Below are 18860 nucleotides of genomic sequence, written 5' to 3'. Positions count from 1 at the left end.
CAGTGTCACTGCAGTGCTGAGAATGATCCACCACCTAAATAATACCTGCTCTGTGGTGGTCCTGTGGGGGTCCTGACCATTGAAGAAGTATGTAGAGAAACAGATGGACTACAGTCAGTAATTGTAGAACTACAAAGTGCTTCTATATGGTAAGTGGAGCTGATAAAATGGACAGTGAGTGTAGAAACAAGGAGGTGGTTTTAATGTTATGGCTGATTGGTGTATATACGTATATTTGCATTTATATATGCATTTTCCATACTGTCCCAACTTGTAGTATCCTTCATTTACCTAATTTAGCAATCAAAACGTCTGCTGTTTGTTTGCAATTTTACGATTGAAATAAGAACTATTACTCAAAAAAATTAACAAATGAACATGTTGCTTTTTATTGCTGTTGAAAGTGACATAAAGTGGCACCACCAAGACCCAAAGAGCCCCTTTAATAGTGATTTCATGAGACAATACGAGAATAAACAAACAGATTTACAGCAGCCCTTCGACGGTATGGCACCAATATATGATAAAGATCCCAATTTAAAAAAATACAAAGATTTTGTATATTATATTATTAAAAGACAGTTAGTGTTTGCATTAATTACAGAGGGGAATTCACAAACTGCTAACATAAAAAAATCTTTCATTTATAAAGAAAGACTGCATGCAGAGACGTCCTTATGTAAAATATCTGTTTGGAGTTTCTTCGACTGTAGTGTCTCTGTACATTCCTGTACACCACGTACACGCTCTCACTTCAACAAATACAAATAAAGTCCCATTTTAAAGCCTCATACGCTCATCATAATTTCTGTATCCTGAATGGGAAGCTTCTTTTTCCATTACACAGTGTACATCATTTCTGTACTGGGAAAAAACCCATGACAACCAGTACTAAAGCTTTAAGCTGTAATAGTACAGGTACTGGAGCTTTTCATGTGCCAGTTGCTGTACCAGAGGTTACAGTTCCAGTACTCAAGTTTGTCAGTTCTAGGTCCAGAAGTACCAGTTTAAGTTCTGGAGGTTCCAGAAAAAAGGCCCCAAGAGGAACACTGAATAAAAAACTTGATGTGTCTGCCAATCAAAAGCAAGTCTGCTAGCGCCGGGCTATTTCTTAAAAACGTACCAGTGCAGTGCTGCTGCAGCACAAACAGAAATACTTTCTTCTATTGGTGACCGGAGAATTAACATTATTTATTTATTTATTTATTTTCCCCAATTTTCCTCCCAATCTAGTCGTCACTTCTGATTGAGGAGAGCCGTGACTGACACACGCCCCCTCCGACACGTGTGCAGTAGCCGACTGCATCTTTTCACCTGCATGAGGCGAGTTCATATGTGGATCAGCTTTGTGTACGGAGAGCCACACCCTGATCAGCATTATTCCTTGACTCTGTGCAGGCGCCATCAATCAGCTATCTGGCTTCCCGTCCTGTATGAACAACAAGCCAATCGTTGTTCATGTAGCTGCCCAGCCCAGTCGGATGGCAGGGCTGAGTTTCGAACCGACGAGTTTGAAATGTCAGCTCTGGTGTGCTAGCGTGTTTTACCGCTGCGCCACCTGAGCGGCATTTACATTATTTTTTATCAACAATCTGTTATTGATGATGATAATTACAAGCCTGTAATTCATGAACCAAACATTCAACGTGCCGATCTGATCATGTCCCACATGTTAACGTTACGATGGAACCAGTGCGTGCGACACTGTGACCGTTCAGTTCTTGTTTCAGAATGTGCTCTGGTAAAACACTTATAGTTTCTACCATTCAGAACAGACCACTTCTCTGTTCTTCTACATAGCTTTGTTCCTCTTTGTTCATCTGTCTGTCCATCTGTGTGTACTGGAGGGGTTATACAGCACAGTTAGGTGGTGCTGTAACAGAACAGCTGTCTAAATCTGTTTCTCCCTAGTAACAAATGAAGACTTCTTTTGGACAGCAAGTCGTTGACAGCAGGCTTGTAAGCTATTTAAATAATAATAATAAAAACACAAACAAGTAGCAAAGATCAGCTTTAAACTGACACTAAACAGTGAGAACCAATTCCTAGAGCAGAGATTTTAACGACATAATTACCTGTAATGACGTGACTTGATCTGAAGCCCTAGCAGACGTACTGTACATAGGAGGCGAATAGTAGGCAGCTTTATAGCAAGGATGTGCGTTTACATTGGCTCGGGATGCAACCTGTAAATCTTGTGCTACTGTCAACGTTGTCCAGCTCACAAACGGTGTGCAAACTGGACAAAAGCGGCACTGACATAAAAAAATAGTGAGAACGTGTTCTCATAGCGAACAGAACAGCTTTTCAGTTATTACCTGTGAGACGTGAAGCACAGAGCCGTGCCAGGTTCAACCTAAAAATGACCTGAGGAAAAAAACTGGTGCTTGGTTTGGGACACAGCGGCTGTCAACACTGTCTGACCAACACCAAACCTGTGGTTAGCTAATGAGCAAATGAGATGCCAGTTAAGCATGCAGATGTGCTTTTGTGAACTGCACTGAGGTGGCCCCCCTCGATGCCATAAAGTATATAAATATAATGTATACTTCTATAGAAATTTGACCAGCAAATAATCCCATACATGACTGAATTAAAAGATGTCAGTGCTGTAACTAAACCTGCCAGTTTGAACCCAAAATGAACCAGATTAAAGAAAAGGGAGTCCAGTTTACACCTCAGCACTAAAGTCAGCCAGAAAGACTCTCGTCAGGTACTAACATATCCAGGATGATGGTACGCTGGTTCATGAGGCCGTGCTGGGCTTGATCTCCTCTCGGCTTTACTCAGTCTGACTCCAAAGCTCAGTGAGAGAGGAGGAGAAAATACAGCTGAAGAGATCAGACCCTGGACAGGAAGTGCAGGTTGAGAGAGGCTGGGATGTGCATGGAATCCAAGGTTAAAGCTGAAGGAGAATAAGGAAACAGCACGGGGAAGGTGTGCTTGGTGTCCATCAGGAGCTGGTTGTTCTCGACTCTGCCTTGGAGGAGACCCTGGAAATGAAGAGCACGTACAGGTAAGAGAAAGTACAGACGAGGCGAGACATCAGGCTGCAGACAAATTAAAGGAAAACCTAAATACATGAGTGGGAAAACGGTCCGTGTCCCTTTGTTCATTTGTTTGAAAAAAGTTTCAGTTTTCAGTTTCGTTTCAAATAACAAACAGACAGAAACTGAAAAACGGCTCATATTTTAAATTTCTCAAATCAACATTGTCTAACAGTTCAACCGGAAATAAACGTGCAAGCGTGACATGCATATATTTGCTTCATATATAGACAGTGTAACTCAAGCACAAGTGTTTAAAAGGTAATAATAGCGTAACGACGCGTCTCCTGTTGTTCTGACTTTTGTGTTTGTATATTTGATGTGCATATATTTTCTCTACCTGCAAAAAAACAAACATTATGGTGAAGCGATTTCCATATTGGACGTTGTACAGCGCCGTGGTCATGTTAGTTTTATACTGGATGATCGCCTGATGTCCAAGATGTTATTTATTTATTTATCTTGTATTATAGTATTTCTTTGTTCTTGGCCAATAAACATTCAAAAATGAATAAAATTGCATGAACGAACTCTGCAATAAACAAGGAGCAACAACAATCACATACTTCAAAAAGTTCTTTTGTTAATTTTTAGTTAAAGCTGTTTCTTAAATGCTGGTTCATCTGCGATAATAAACTAAGGGAGCGTCTAAAAAGTTCATGAAGCAGAACGCTGTTATAAATGCATTAAATGTTGTAATAGTTACAAAGTGACGTGTACAATTAGTTATGCCTGCATTACAGAATTGAGTCCTATACGGTAAAAAATATATAAATGTACATTTTGTGACGATGGTGAGACGTTAGTAAACAACATTCTTTTTCTTAGAATTGCACTTTTATTTAGGAATAATAGTTCTCGTGTGAATTACAAGGGCATGGAAAAAGTACGGCAGACACAAAAGTCAGAACAGGGGACGTGTCGTCACGATATTACAACTTTTTGCTCCATCTTCTCAACACTTGCTTAATTTACACTGAAGCAAATATGAAGCATATGCTGATGAACGCGCTTGTGCGTTTATTTCCGGTTGAACTGATAGAAAATGAAATCTTATCTATTTTTTCCCCCAATTTTTATCCCTATTCTAGTCGTGTCCAATTACCCTGACCGTGTCCTCTATACTGATTCGACCCTTTTTGCCGCTGACTGAGGACGCCACTCAACTGACTTGCGCCCCCTCCGGCACGCAGTCAGTACAGCCTGCGTTTTTCACCTGCACGAGCCGAGTTCATACACCGAGAGACACCGCGCACGGAGGGTCACACCCCCCTCGATGTTATTCCTCAGCCCTGTGCAGGCGCCGTCAGTCAACCAGCAGGGTCGCAGTCGTACCAGTTATGAGGACCTGTGCTCCGACTCTACCCCTAAGCCCCTGAACAACAGCCAAACGTTGTTCATACTGCCGCCCAACCCAGTCGGAAAGGCAGAGCTGAGTTTCGATACGATGCATCTAGAAACCCAACTCTGGTGCGCTAGCGTACTTGCGCCACCTGAGCGGCCGGTTTTGGTTTTTGAAGTGAAAAAAGAATGACCAAAGGTACATGGACTGAAAATGTGTAGAAGCTTCCAGAAGCTGCTCATTTATTTATGTATTTATTTATTTGGATTTTAATGCCATGTTTAACATGTATGTGTCATTTTATGACAATATAGGTATTATCTCACCTTATTTTAGCTTATTATCTAGGGAAAACATTTTTGGAAACATGGTGTTCATTCTGCCAGGACAGGATTAGACTACTGTAGTGTCTTGTAGGTTTGTTGAAGCTGTTTTGGTAGCACATAATTGCCCAATTCCCTGTTTATAACAGTTCTGAACGCTCAGTATTGTACTAATGAGCTGGAAATGCATAGAGTGGCTGGTATTGAATAGGTAATGACTTCTAGATGCAGGTTTTTGAATGCTGTGGTGTTGCATAACAAGCGTCTGGTGCATAAATGAACCTTTCTATTGACTCTCTGTATATTATAAAAATATAATAATCTAAAATATATCTATATTATCTGTGGGGTCAGTTTGACCCCATTCATTATTTACAGTGTATAATATCAATGATTTACATCATTAAAAATTCTGTCCCAGCTCACAGAGTATTTCCAGTTGAAAGTTTCCCCATACCAGCCCGACCACACCCTTTTGTTCTTGAGAAAGGAAATGTATAATGTTATCTTTATCAAAACTACTGGTTATAAAAATGATAAAGAGCTTATCTAAAGAACAGTTTAATATCAGATTTTCTTTTTACACTTCATCCTGATATTGTATAATAATTAACTCTGATCCGATCTCTTAAATCTACCATGTGCCTTGATATATTTAAATATTGCACTTTAGGTTACGTTCTGACCACTTGGTTTTACCTGTATCTCTCTGATGAAGGACACAGTGACTCTCTCCTCAAACTCGTTCTCAGGAGTGTACAGATTAAGGATCTTCACAATCTGGAAGAAGAAGTAAATCAGGCACATGTGTAAACCGAATGCAGCCGTACAGACTGATAGTGAAGACGAAGGCGGGGCTGGTTCTACCTGTTGAGCGGTGAGCGCGGTGCAGCGGGAGCAGATGGCCTCGGCATCTTGAGAGGTTTTCTTATTAATCTGCAGAAGCTGTGAGACCTGGATAATGGGCTCGATGGTGGTGATGATGTTATTCTGGTGCATGTTCTTGTCTCTCAACCACTCCTCCATTTGAGTGATATTGTACCTGAATCACATCAGTGTTAAACACGTCGTGTTCTCAAAACCAAACTGTACTTCATGCTTTTTAAATGTTAAATCTGTGCTCAAAACAATCATGCTGTGGTCAATTTTGCATCTATAGTTTAAGAAAAGTTTTAGAATATTTTTATATATTACAGCATGGGAAACTTTAATATTCACCAATTTAAAAAAAGAAAACAAAATGAATGTTATTTGGATTAATGAAAAAACTACGTTTCAAAGAGAAAAGTTTGGAAAAGTGGACAGGAGGGAAGAAAAGGGATTTTAGAGTTTAATAACAATATTATAGAAATTTTTAGGAGTATTGCATTTTCTCCCGATTTTTATGCTTCCTCCCTATTGGTGCTGACCCCCGCCCCGATTGAGGAGAGCGAACTGACACACGCCCCTCTGACACGTGAGCAGTAGCCGACGGCCCCCACCCTGCAGATACGGTGGCCAATTAGTATCTGCTGCAGGCTCTGTCAAGTACGCCAGCTAGATGGCGCCCAGCCGACCGGTGGCAACACCGAGTTTCCAACTGATGAGTTCAGAATCTCTGTGCTGGTGTGCAAGCGCTGTGCCACCTGGGGTCCATATAAATGCTTGATAAACTTTAGGTCAGAAGACTGTGGACAGTCAGCACTCATTAATCATCTTTGGTCTTCAAAAAGATGTGAAGTGAAATTGCAATTTCATGTAAACTTCTGACCTCAGCTGCACTTGTCTCTGGTACTCTACTCTCTTTAGTCTCTTTTATATTTCAAAAGCAATACAAAGTGTAAAGCGGACACACTGTGCTGAATTTCAGTACCTGAGCTGCATGCCGGTGCTCCATGAGCACATGTCCTTGCGCAGCAGCATGTTGTTGAGTGTGATGGCGTCGATGCAGTAGAAGAGTTGGCGTACGACCTGCTGCGCGACCTCTGGGTCCAAGCCGTGTTCGCTCATGATCAGGTGGAACTCGCCGAGCTGTTTGATCAAAGCCTCCAGCGTGTACCCTGGCGGGCCTCCGCTCTCACAGTCCACGCTGGCGGAGCGCTTCCTGTAGCCGAGCGGCTTCACGCCGGTCAGACTTCTGCTCTCCAGCATGGCCGACACTAACACAGCCAGGGAAGACGGATGTGAGGCACGTGTTAGCACATTTTGTGAGATTTGTGAGAAGGAAATGTCAATATTCTAGAGTTTGTACTGACCGATCATGGGCTGCAGTGTGGCCTCGGCTATTTTGATAAGCTGCTGATAGATCTGGATGGACAGGTCACTCAGGACCTGACGGTACTCAGCCAGGTCGAAGTTCTTAAGACAGTGCTCGTTCTGTTTCGGTGCGTTCTGGGTCATGAAGGACTGTGAGACAATCAAACAAGGTTTAGCTACCAGACACGGGAACAAAACAACAGATGTAAAAGAGCTCGTAACAGGTTGTGCTGCCTCACCTCCTCTCCGCTGTACTGCTTCAGACAGTGCAGGAGTCGACTGGTGTTAGCCAGCCAGAACGAGGCCATCTCAAAGTCGTCGTTGTTCCTCTGCAGAGCGGTGAGGACGACAGATCATTTATACATAAATGTAACAGGCTGAATTCTGAGGTGCATGGGTCTCAGGAATATAAAAGAAGTTTAATCTAAAATGGTTTTTACATTAATGGTCCAGGGTTTGTTTGTTTATCAGGATGTTAACGTTATTTGACACTTCGGTTACATTCATGACAGGAACGGTAGTTACTCATTACACAAGATTCATCAGATCACAAGGTCATATCGAACACAGTCAGGGTCAATGTAGTGTCTCCAATTCACCTCACTTGCACGTCTTTGGACTGTGGGAGGAAACCCGCGTGGACACGGGGAGAACGTGCAAACTCTACACAGAAAGGACCCGGACCGCCCCACCTGGGGATCGAACCCAGGACCTTCTTGCTGTGAGGCGACAGTGCTACCCACTTAGCCACTGTCCCGCCCTAATGGTCCAGGGTAAAAATAACACCATTTTTTAAAGGTCTGTGACTTAGCAGGTCACTGAAGTTGGGTCGGGGGGCAGTTTGTCAAATCACGGACGAGAATTTTCGTCTTTCAACTGTTAAGGTAGGATGTGCTGTGTATTGTAGCTTCCATTTTTTTCTATCATTCAATTCATGAATGTTATTTAATGGATATTTCTTTAAAAATCCATGAAATTAAAAAAAAAATGAGGTCCATGAGTTAAGCACATTTCCCGTGAATTTAGTAGAGCCCCAATTATAATACAAGGGAGGTTTCCGCACTTTTATATTTTGGTTGGAAATAGTGAGGGTGGGGTGAGAGACGCTTATACAGGAGGTCCTCGACTTACGTCAGAGATCCGTTCCTAAAGGTTTCACCTTTTTGGACGCTCAAAGAAGCTTTAAGGGGAAGAGGATTTTAATGTGATGATGTGAAAGCAGCGGCATTAAAAAGTTGGTACGATGCTGGGAGAAATCCATGGAAGGTGACGATGTAGAAAAGTGATAACATAATAAATAGAGTTTTAAAAAAGCAGAAACTTTTTGAAGAACCCTCCTATAACCGATACAAGCTTTGGATAATAGTTAATAAAGTTAATCTATCACTGGACACAGAAACCTGCTGTAATTGGTATTAGTAACCATTTCACATGAAAGTCTCCCGTCCGTATGGAAGCAGAATGAGAAGACACGTACCTTAAGAACCTTCTTGACGGCGTTAATGGTGGAGGTGAGCAGCGAGTGCACTTTCTGATCGTCGTTGATGTAGTCGGCGTGACGGATGCACATGAAGAGGATGTACGCTGGCAGACAGGGAACCGTCGCTGATACCGCCTGTGGCTTCATGTCTGAAACACACACACACACACACACACACACACACACATATCATGAATTAGCAGGACGTATACTGTAGTAACTTGCATGAAGAGAATGTCGCGCCCTGCTAATTACCAGCAATCAGACTCCTGACCAGCAGAGGCTCGTCCTCCTTGTAGTACTCCAGCATGCCCTCAAAGTCCTTCTCCTTTCTCTGCACTGTGACCTGTCTGCTTAACCGGGGTCGGCTCATGGCCGCCTGAGAAGCTGCACCACACGAGAAAACACATCAGGCTTCGGAATAACACAAGAGAAAATATCCACTGTGTCAGAACAGTGACAGAAATAAGAATCAAACCTTCGAGTTCTTTCACTTTGCTGGTGTAGATCTTCAGCTGCTTTCTCAGCTTCTTCTCATTTTTCTCCAGCTTCTCGTTGATCTCCTTCAGATCCTAACATCATAACAGTGAAACACTCAATATCAGCAGGTTACTTTCTGCTCACGTTCCAGTTATAGAACAAGGAAGGATGGGTTTAAAGATAGCATTAGACACAAGTAACCAAATAAATAAATGATTCCTCCGGCTGCTCCCAAGTTTTTTTTATATAGAAACTTTCACATACTCAGAGACACTTTACAAAGGAAGTACTAGAGAAAATAACACAAGGGCTGAGGCTGGTTCAACAGCTTAGCAGGAAAACCATTAAGAAAGGAATTGCAATAATGCAGACTGGAAAAAATGAAAGCCTTAGTCAACATTTAAGCATCGTCATTAATGGGCACATGGCAGAGACGTTTAATATTGTGCAAATGGTAGATAGTTGTTGTAGTGATACATTTAATGGGGGCCTTAAAGAAAGCGCCGAGTCAAAAGTTGTTACTCAAAGTTTAATAACTATTTTGACAGAATCGACAGGTACAACATTGACAAAAAAGACCAGAAAAGTTAGAGACAAGCGCTTTGTGCCTACTAAGGTAAAGTTGTGATTGTTATTCACCTGAGTTTGAGACTTTTGAGTTTTAGCAGTGCATGTACTTAGTAACTGAGCTGAAGCGATAGGAGATGTGATGCTAAAACTGAGCTGAATGTCATCTGCATGAATCGTAGCAGAAATAAAGAGCTAGGAATCCGTTCTGCAGAACGACAGAAGAACGGCCACACAGCATACTCTTAAACCGAGTGAGTGAGTGGATTATTTTAGTACAGCCTTCTTACTTATGAGCCCAGCCCGGAATTCGAACCCCTGGAATTCAGGCGTGGCTCTTACCATAACGCCACATGAGCTCACATTAAACACAATTACAAATCGTATAAAGACCTGTTTTGTGCTCCTTTTATAGCTTTGCACAAACAAATAATTAAAGTCATATACACAGAACATTAACAATAAAAAGACAAGTACAACGCTCGGGTACAAAGGAATTAGGCTCATGCAGTGGACAGCGTCTTGATGAGATTTTCGCTGTATAAATGAATGATCAGACTCACCAGGTTGTCGTTGGTGAGGCGGGTGATTTCCTGCTGGATGCTGTATTCCACGAGTGTCTCGGGTGGGAGGGTGTTAAAGTGATTCAGCACCTCCTGCTTCTTCTCCAGGTCTTCCCTCATCACCTCGATCTGAGTGTGCAGAGCCTCCAGCTCGTCGTGGTGTTTCCGGGTCTGGGACTGTAGCTGTGCCTCCAGCAGCCTGGCACACCAACACAAAACAGTGTTAAGCTTCAGTTATATTACTGAAACAAATCATGACCCAAACACTGAATCAATCCTGCATGCACTAAACAGTTACACAGATCCACAAACAGCCAGTGTTCAATACGTAACGAAAAAAGTGCTTCTCTATATGCAAGCAATACAAAAAAAGCTCTAAACCAGAACCAGATGTGTTAGCTGCTTCTTCTGTGTGATAAAAGAATAAAGTGAGCTCAAATAAAACAAAGAAAAGTGCAAAAAGCAGCAGAACCACACAGCACAAAAGCACCACCTGGCTACTTGCTTTAGCCCCTGATTGGCCAGGCCAAGCTCTCCGTCTTCATTCAAATAACACCAGTCCTGTCTTTTACTGGAGTCCAAGCACAGAGCAAGAGAGGCAGCAAGACAGACCAGAGAGCAGAGGGAAAGACACATGGGTTATGAGAAAAATTACCAAGCAAAAGAGGCTGGATTAGCATTGTTTAAAAATGGAAATACAAACATTTATTCTGGTTTATCAACATGTTAATATTTTTTCTATCTATCGCATTTTTTTTTAAAGCGAATGTGATCTGGAACAAAAGACACATGAGATTAAAAACCATATTGGCCAAGTAAGCCAACCAACCAGCATCAAACTCCTCTTGTGCTGCCGTTTAGTACCTTTGTGCGAACTCCACCTCAATAGTCTCGGATTGATGGATTTACTCATGTGAAATTGTGTTTGTACTCTTAGGTTATATGTTGAAAAAGGCGCCTGACTTGGTTGCCCTGACTTTTCCTTGAACTATGAGCTTGAATCATTATTTAAAGGACCCTGTTGACATTTTTGACTTTGATTTGTAAACCAAATGTGCTTTGATTTGTAATGAATATGCTAAAGATATTAAATAAAATAAAACTGTTGAATGTATAAGGTTGTTCAGCAGGAATAGGAGAAAAAATCGAGCCACACACTGTATTGTGAACAGCCGGCTTACACGTTAGTCTTTAAACAACAAGAAACGTAGCTGTAAGGTTTTCAGCACAGTGTCTCACGTCTGCTACGTTCTGGCAATACTTGGAACCCAAACAAAGATGACATTAATCAATAATCACAATAATCAGCTCCTGATCCAGTCGATAAGAAACAAAACAAGGTAAATCAGGTCTTGGTGGATCAGCAAGGCAGCTAGTAGGTGAAGCAATTGGCCAATAGTGAAGAATGATAAGGTGCAGTTCACTGGCTGTAGGGAGCCTACAAATGGCCAAAGCATTTTAACTGTTTTGGAAAAAATGTGCTTTTTAGAACATGTTTGAACTTTCACAACTGCCAGCCCACTCAAACATCTTTGAGAAAAAATAAACCAAGTACTCCTTACCCACTGCTGACATCCCCTACAAATAAAAATATGTGGCCATGACATATTAAGACATAAGAACGACATATGCAAAGATGATATATTCTAAATGGCTGGGTTAAAACTAACATTAGATTAGCATTAGATTGCAACTTGGAACTTGGAAACGTGTACAACTAGCAAATGCCAAAATTAAAGCCAGTAAAAGTAGAACAAATATTACCAACAGTGAAACTATAATTCATAATCACTGTCACAACTGCACCAGCAGTATTAAGCAACGTTTATGATTAAGATCAGTGTTTAGAATATTTCTACAGGAAAAAGGATTGTTAGCATTGTTTGCCTGTGAGTGCTTCCATAATAATTAAGACGAGCAAACGAGATGGAAAGGAATCTAAACATTCTTAATAATGTGAATACCAGTAATTATTAAAAGGATAAAAAGCAAAAAACAGGAGCATTTAGATTTTATGACTTCCTTTAGTTTTTATACTGGTTATTTACTTACTTCTTGGACTCCGCAACCTCCTCCTTCCCTACAGGCTTTTTGCCGCTGTCCCAGTCATTAGAGTTCTGTAGGGACAGAAAAATACGTATATTACACATTATTTAAAAGAGCTAGTTTGTTTGTTTGTTTGTTTGTTTGTTTATTAGGATTTTAACGTCATGTTTTAGACTTTGGTTACATTCATGACAGGAGCGGTAGTTAATCATTACACAAGATTCATCAGTTCACAAGTTTTAATATCAAACACAGTCATGGACAATTTAGCGTCTCCAATTCACCTCACTTTGGACTTTGGACTATGGGAGCAAACCGGAGCACCCGGAGGAAACCCACGCAGACATGGGGAGAACATGCAAACTCCACACAGAAAGGACCCGGACCGCCCCACCTGGGGATCGAACCCATGACCTTTTTGCTGTGAGGCGACAGTGCTACACACTTAGCCACCGTGCTGCTAAAAGAGCTAGTAAGTGAAAGTAAAATAAGGAGTGAAGGTACAGTGCTCAGATTTTCCAAAAACTGCAATGAACACATTGTTTTGACTGCCACTGAAACAACCCTGAAAGGAACCCTTAAATAATTAATGTAGCACATTTCATCTCTATCTATTGTACCTGGATCGTGTGTGATTACTGTGAACAGTAATCTCGCCGTTTCCTGGTACTGAGAAAGGAACATAAACCTGTAGACTTAACACTCACATGAGCCCCTGTACACAACAGTTTTGTCTTTCTTGCTTTGTGTTTTGGCCTTAACGTGAAACAGCATTTCAGCTGAGTGAAAACTGAGCTTTTAAAAACTCTACCAGGCTGAAGATCTGTGATATAAATGCAGTTGCCATGCTCATGTTCATTTTAGAGTTTTTATTTCTAGCTGACCCATGTGGAAACAGGGAGAACATACAAACTCCACTCCGAAAGGGACCCTAGCCGCCTGACCGAAGAATCAAACCCAGGCCCTGCAAATTCTGACTCACAATGTGGTTGGAGCTCTCCGAGGGCTTCGTACTGCTGACGATCTGGGTTTTCAGCATTAACACTTCCTCCTTGCGCACATCCAGCTCCTCTGTGGCGGCTTTGAGCTGACTGAGCAGCACGTTGAAACTGTCCTGCTGTTCATTAGATGTGGAGTTTTCCGAGGCCTGATCGGCTAAAGCTTTCCTCAGTTCATTCAAGTCGTTCTTCAGCTTCTTGTTCTCTGTCTCCAGCTCTTGCCTCTGCACAAAACACAAAAGAGGTGGTTTTTAAAGTGGACTTGTATAAATCACATAGATAGACAGACAGACAGATACTTCATTTATCCTGAGGGAAATTATTGGCCTCCAGTAGCTTAACAAGCAAAAGAAAATAAACTCATACAGATACAAATAAAGTAAGAAAGGTGTAGCAAATGTACAGCGTGCATATATACAGTATGTGCCAATTGTGCATCTGGTATAATAATAATAATAATAATAATAATAGAAGAAGAAGTGTATCTATTCTTATAAACAATATATACAGATATAGAGAAAATAAAAATATTGTTATACTAATAATTATATATAATATATCAGTTTCGGGTATATTTATATACAATATGACCAATATTATAAAAAGTGACACAAACTAAAGAATAATCACTATAAAATAATATATTTGTGAATAAGACAGAGAGAGGGGGAGAAATGGATGTATAGAAACAGTTGGACCAAAAATCAATGTACACAAGTCACAGGAATCCCAACAGACATGTTTGGTGTTTACAGTTTCCATCTTCAGTTTAACACTAATATTACAGTAGTATATCAATATCAGTAAGAGTATCAAACATATGAAAGTTTATAACGGTATATTAACGCTGAGACTACTGTCTCTATCAAATACTTCGTTTTTATGTTTTATGTTTTTAATTACTCTTGTACGATTGTCTTTTGAGTTTTTAAAAAATCAGCATTTATTATTAGAACTATCCCATAAGTGTAATCAGAATCTGCTAAAATCGACATACAATCTGTGTTGCAACTTTATAATTTTTGCATCAGTTATGAAAGGTGTGAATAGCATCAATAATCCCACTCACCTTAAAAATGAATATTATTTCACTATATGTATATTATTGTAAAAAAGCTCCACATAAAATATTAAATACATAAATCAAACTGCAACACTATTTATATATTTATTTATTTTATTTTTTAAATAATTTAGGGCGTCCAATTTCTCATTTCTCACTTCAATCTCTCATTATGTCGGTCCCTGCTCCTGATTGGGGGCTGACGAGGCCGTTCCACGCCTCCTCCGATACGTGCACAGCCAATCGACCGACTTATCACCCACACTTGACGAGTGGAGCGCGTCAGAGTACTGCGCACGGAGGATCACACACTCCGCCGCACCCCCTCCCGTCTCCATGCAGGCGCCCCCAACCAGCCAGCAGAGGGCGCTACCGCCCCATTCCTGAGAGAGTATCCCCTCCGGTCTAAAGTCCCGCCCCCCACCTGAACAACAGGCCAATCGTTGTTCATATAGCCGCCCAGCCTTTCGACCGGTGAAGGCAGAGCTGGATTCGAAACGACGCTGCTTCGAATTCCAGCTCTGGTTGCAGCGCGTGTTTTTACCGCTGCGCCACCTGAGCGGCCCTATTTATTTATTTCTGAATCTATTTTATTTGTTTGTTTATTAGGATTTTAACGTCATGTTTTACACTCTTTGGTTACATTCATGACAGAAACGATAGTTACTCATGACACAAGATTCATCACAGTCATGGACAATTTTGTGTCTCCAATTCACCTCACTTGCACGTCTTTGGACTGTGGGAGGAAACCGGAGCACCCGGAGTAAACCCACGCAGAAACTGGGAGAACATGCGCACAGAAAGGACCCGGACCGCCCCATCTGGGGATCGAACCCAGGACCTTCTTGCTGTGAGGCGACAGTGCTACCCACTCTTTTATTTGTACAATTCCAACTTAATACCAGACTCAAATACTAAACCTGAGGGCTAGATAAATGAAGACGAGTAACAAGGCACTAATAATGAACCTAAAATTAACGTTGAGTTTACTAAAGCTGTAGCTCATGATGCATATTGTGCTCAGTACCACAGACTAGCCATGTGATGCTGTAAAATGGTAAAAAATAAACTAAAAACTTTGATTATAGATAGAGAAACTGCTGTCAAATCAAGTAATCATTATATGAAAGTTTACTTTAGCCCAACCTTTTTACAGCTTACTGGTTTGACAAAAAAAAACAAGATTAAACAAAGAAAATGAAAGTACGAAGAAATTTTACAGAAACACTCGTCTATTTTAAGACCTTTGACAATAGCAGCAATAAAAACACTTACATTCTGGATTAGGTTGGTAAATCATGCAGCATTGAATGCCAGTACTGATTAATTTATCTCTCTGGGTCTAATTCTTTATTCCAGTGGAAATCCACTCACCCACAGTTTAAGACGCAGCAGAGACAGCAGCACGATGCCGGCGAAAGTGAGGCACAAATCGATGAGCACAAGAACAGACATACTGCTACCTAGTACTAACAATCTAATCAAGAGCAGAGCAGAACGTGTGTGTGTGTGTTTGTACCTTAAGGCTGTTGTAGGCCAAATCTGCATTCACGTCCTCTGACGTCGGGCTCTTTGGATCGTTCACCTGGTCAGAAAAGGGAAAAAAACTGTAAATATAAGCAATAAAACAGATGTGTCGTGTTGCAAGCTGTATTGATATGATAATACTTATCACCAAGAGCAATAAAAGGTTAAAGGTTAAGAAACAACTGCACACTATTTCAACATTTCATCCTGCCACTTCACTGCAACATCCGATTTTTCAAAACACACAGATAATAGAATCCAGGTTCATTTAAACAGATATTTTATTAATACAAAATAGAGATGCACGAGTATCGATACGCGCTCATTAACTTGTACTCGTACTCGCAAGCGAGGCTGCGTTACACGCCCGGTTCACACTACACGATCGTTGCCCTGATTTCCGCTCGGCGGCCGGTCGGCGCTAGATTTGCCGGCTCGGGAGCGACTCGGCGTTCGCTCGGCGATCAAAACTCGGCTCTCGATCGCTAAGTGTGAACTATCCGACAACTCGATCCGACCGGCTCGTCGAGCGCTCGGCGACCGGATCGCGTTCTCTAGGACGTCAGATATCTGATCCGAGGCGTGCGACTGGCAGTGAGTGACATGTCGAACAGCCAATGAGAACGCAGGATACGGTGTGAGGGGAAACGCAGGGGAGGAGTGTAAACAGGTGGGACAGGGGCGTAATATAGTTTATATCAGAATACATCAGCACACACACACGTTTTACAGTATTTCTGACCTGATCGTTCTCTACAAAACATAACAACAAAACACCAACACCAACAGCAAGTACAAAAATACATGTACTTGTACTCGGTTGGGAAAAAATGGTATTGATGCATCCCTAATACAAACTGTGACAATATAAAACCAATATGTAGCACTAATGCCGAGATATACAGTCGTCCTACATTGATACTGGCCGCCTGTGTGTCTGGACTGTGTTCTTGGACACAGTATAAACCGCACTGTGTGTGGAAGACACAAACCTTGCGCTTGTTCAAATCCTCCATCTTCTCCAGGTTAGTCTGGAGTTTCTTCCTCTCCTGCTCCAGCTCTCGCACTCTCTTCTGCAGCTTCATGAACACACTGATGTCCATGGCTGCTTTCTCCAGGCCCATGTCCTACACACACGGACATCAACACTCAGAACAATTCATATAAGACATATATTGGCTGAACATTTTATTCCCAAAGACATAATTGTGATCAGGCGTTCGGGTGGCACAACCACCTTTGAGATCCGGGTCCGAATCTCAGTGGTGCCGTCAGCCGAGACATGGGCTTCTACAGAGACATGATTGGCTGTGTTGGGGGGGGGGACCTGTATAGGGTACTTGCGCCTTGTGCTCACGGTCTCCGGGTGAACCAGACCCACTGCGAGCCTGACCAGGATAAACCGGTTGATGAAAACTAAATGATAATTGTGACCAATGCTTTAGCAGACTAATACGCTATATATAAGCAACGCCCTTATTTGGCAGCCCTGGAGCAGACAGGGTTAAGGGCCTTGCCCGAGGGCCCAAGAGTGACTGCATGGCAGATCCTGGATTTGATCCGACAAACTTCTGACTGATAGCCCTAAGCTCCACCCACTAGGTTACCACTGTCCCAATATGGCCTTAAGTATGTGGACACCCCACCCAATTATTACGATCAGGTGATTCGGCTACACCTCTTACTAACAGGTGTGTCAAATTAATCATATAGGAAACAAATTATATGCTTCAAACTTTGCTGCAACAGTTTGGGGAAGGCCCCAAACCCACTACTTTATAGTCCATGATTAATATGTGCAAAAATTGACTGCTGATGTGGAAAGCATGACCTAATAATGCTGATCGCTCTCAAAATGAAGCTGATGTGTTACGTGCTGTCAGTCGTACCTCCACCTGCTGTAAGGCGTCCTCTGTGTCTCCCACTTCAGACATGGAGATGGAGGTTAGAGCCGAGTCAGAGCCCAGGCTGCTTAGATCTGATGTTGTTCTTCGATGGCCTGGGGTAAACTAAAATATGTGAAGGAGAGAGATTATTAAATACACTTTGTTTTTTAAAGAGTATTACTTTAATGATATTAGTTAACAAGTAAAACAATTGTTCTCTTTTTTTCCCCCTAATCTAGTCGTGTCCAGTTACCCTGATTGCGTCCTCTATACTGATTCGACCCTTCACCGCTGACTGAGGACGCCTCTCAACTGACACACGCCCCCTCCGGCACGTACAGTCAGTACAGACTGCATTTTTCACCTGCACGAGTCGAGTTCATACACCGACGGGCACCGTGTACGGAGGGCCACGCCCCCATCAGCGTTATCCCTCAGCCCAGTGCAGGCGCCATCAGTCAGCCAGCAGGGGCCGCAGTCGCACCAGTTATGAGGACCTATGATCCGACTTTCTTACCCTCTAACCCTGAACAACAGCCAATCGTTGTTCATGCTGCCGCCCAGTCGGAAAGGCAGAGCTGAGATTCGATACGATGTATTCGAAACCCCAACTCTGGTGCGCTAGCGTACTTTACCCATCGTTCTATTTTTGAGATTTCCACAATTTGAAAGAAATGAAATGTCTGGTTCCACCGAGACACCAGGTGGAAACACCCTGGACAGGTAGACAATCTATATACCAGACATGGTGGTGCTGCGGGGCTTGCGTAATGCACCGTCTGCATGCTTGTGACGAGCATATTATTTTTTTATTAAAGTCCTGTTTTACACACTTTGGTTACACCCATGACAGGACAGGTAATTACTGGTTACATAAGAACATGCAATCTCCACACAGAAAGGACACGGACTGCCCCGTGTGGGAATCGAACCCAGGACCTTCTCGCTGTGGGGCGACAGTGCTACCTACCAAACCACCAGGACGAGAGTATTAAATATAAAACTTGAATGTACTTCAGACAACACACACAGTTAATAAAGTACATTAATTTGTGTTCTTTGCAGCACATAAAGCACAATAGGCCTGTTCTTAAAAAATAAAGCACAGCCTACTCTGGCCAGAGACACTTCCTCCTGCAGGTTTTCATATCTCTGCTCCAGTCTGGAAAACTCCTTCAGCAGGTTCTGATAGCGCAGCCTCTCATCGTCCAGCTCGATCTGCAGCTGAGTCACGTTGCCTTCCTTACCTGCAACGCACACACACATACAAACTGTAAATAATCACATATTAACAGCTAAC

At 42.1% G+C, this 18860-nt stretch overlaps 1 protein-coding gene across 1 annotated transcript in view; it reads right to left on the bottom strand.

Moving 5' to 3' along the window:
• Nucleotides 1-365: 365 nt before the first annotated feature.
• The window catches only part of myo5b (myosin VB), a 74891-nt gene continuing 56396 nt past the window's right edge, over nt 366-18860 (bottom strand). Inside the window, exons 24-39 of the mRNA XM_063011057.1 lie at nt 18674-18807; nt 17564-17683; nt 16667-16801; nt 15667-15732; nt 13066-13305; nt 12090-12154; nt 10038-10236; nt 8906-8999; nt 8683-8814; nt 8425-8576; nt 7187-7276; nt 6947-7097; nt 6565-6850; nt 5580-5754; nt 5412-5492; nt 366-2993 (exon numbers count right to left, since the gene is read on the bottom strand). Coding sequence (XP_062867127.1) covers nt 2841-2993; nt 5412-5492; nt 5580-5754; nt 6565-6850; nt 6947-7097; nt 7187-7276; nt 8425-8576; nt 8683-8814; nt 8906-8999; nt 10038-10236; nt 12090-12154; nt 13066-13305; nt 15667-15732; nt 16667-16801; nt 17564-17683; nt 18674-18807 — 2273 coding nt within the window. The 3' untranslated portion in view covers nt 366-2840. The remainder of the gene's footprint in view (nt 2994-5411; nt 5493-5579; nt 5755-6564; nt 6851-6946; nt 7098-7186; nt 7277-8424; nt 8577-8682; nt 8815-8905; nt 9000-10037; nt 10237-12089; nt 12155-13065; nt 13306-15666; nt 15733-16666; nt 16802-17563; nt 17684-18673; nt 18808-18860) is intronic.

The sequence above is a fragment of the Trichomycterus rosablanca genome, chromosome 16 (genome assembly GCF_030014385.1).
Source record: "Trichomycterus rosablanca isolate fTriRos1 chromosome 16, fTriRos1.hap1, whole genome shotgun sequence".
Classification (NCBI taxonomy): Eukaryota; Metazoa; Chordata; class Actinopteri; order Siluriformes; family Trichomycteridae; genus Trichomycterus; species Trichomycterus rosablanca.
This window is presented reverse-complemented; position numbering and strand designations above follow the sequence as displayed.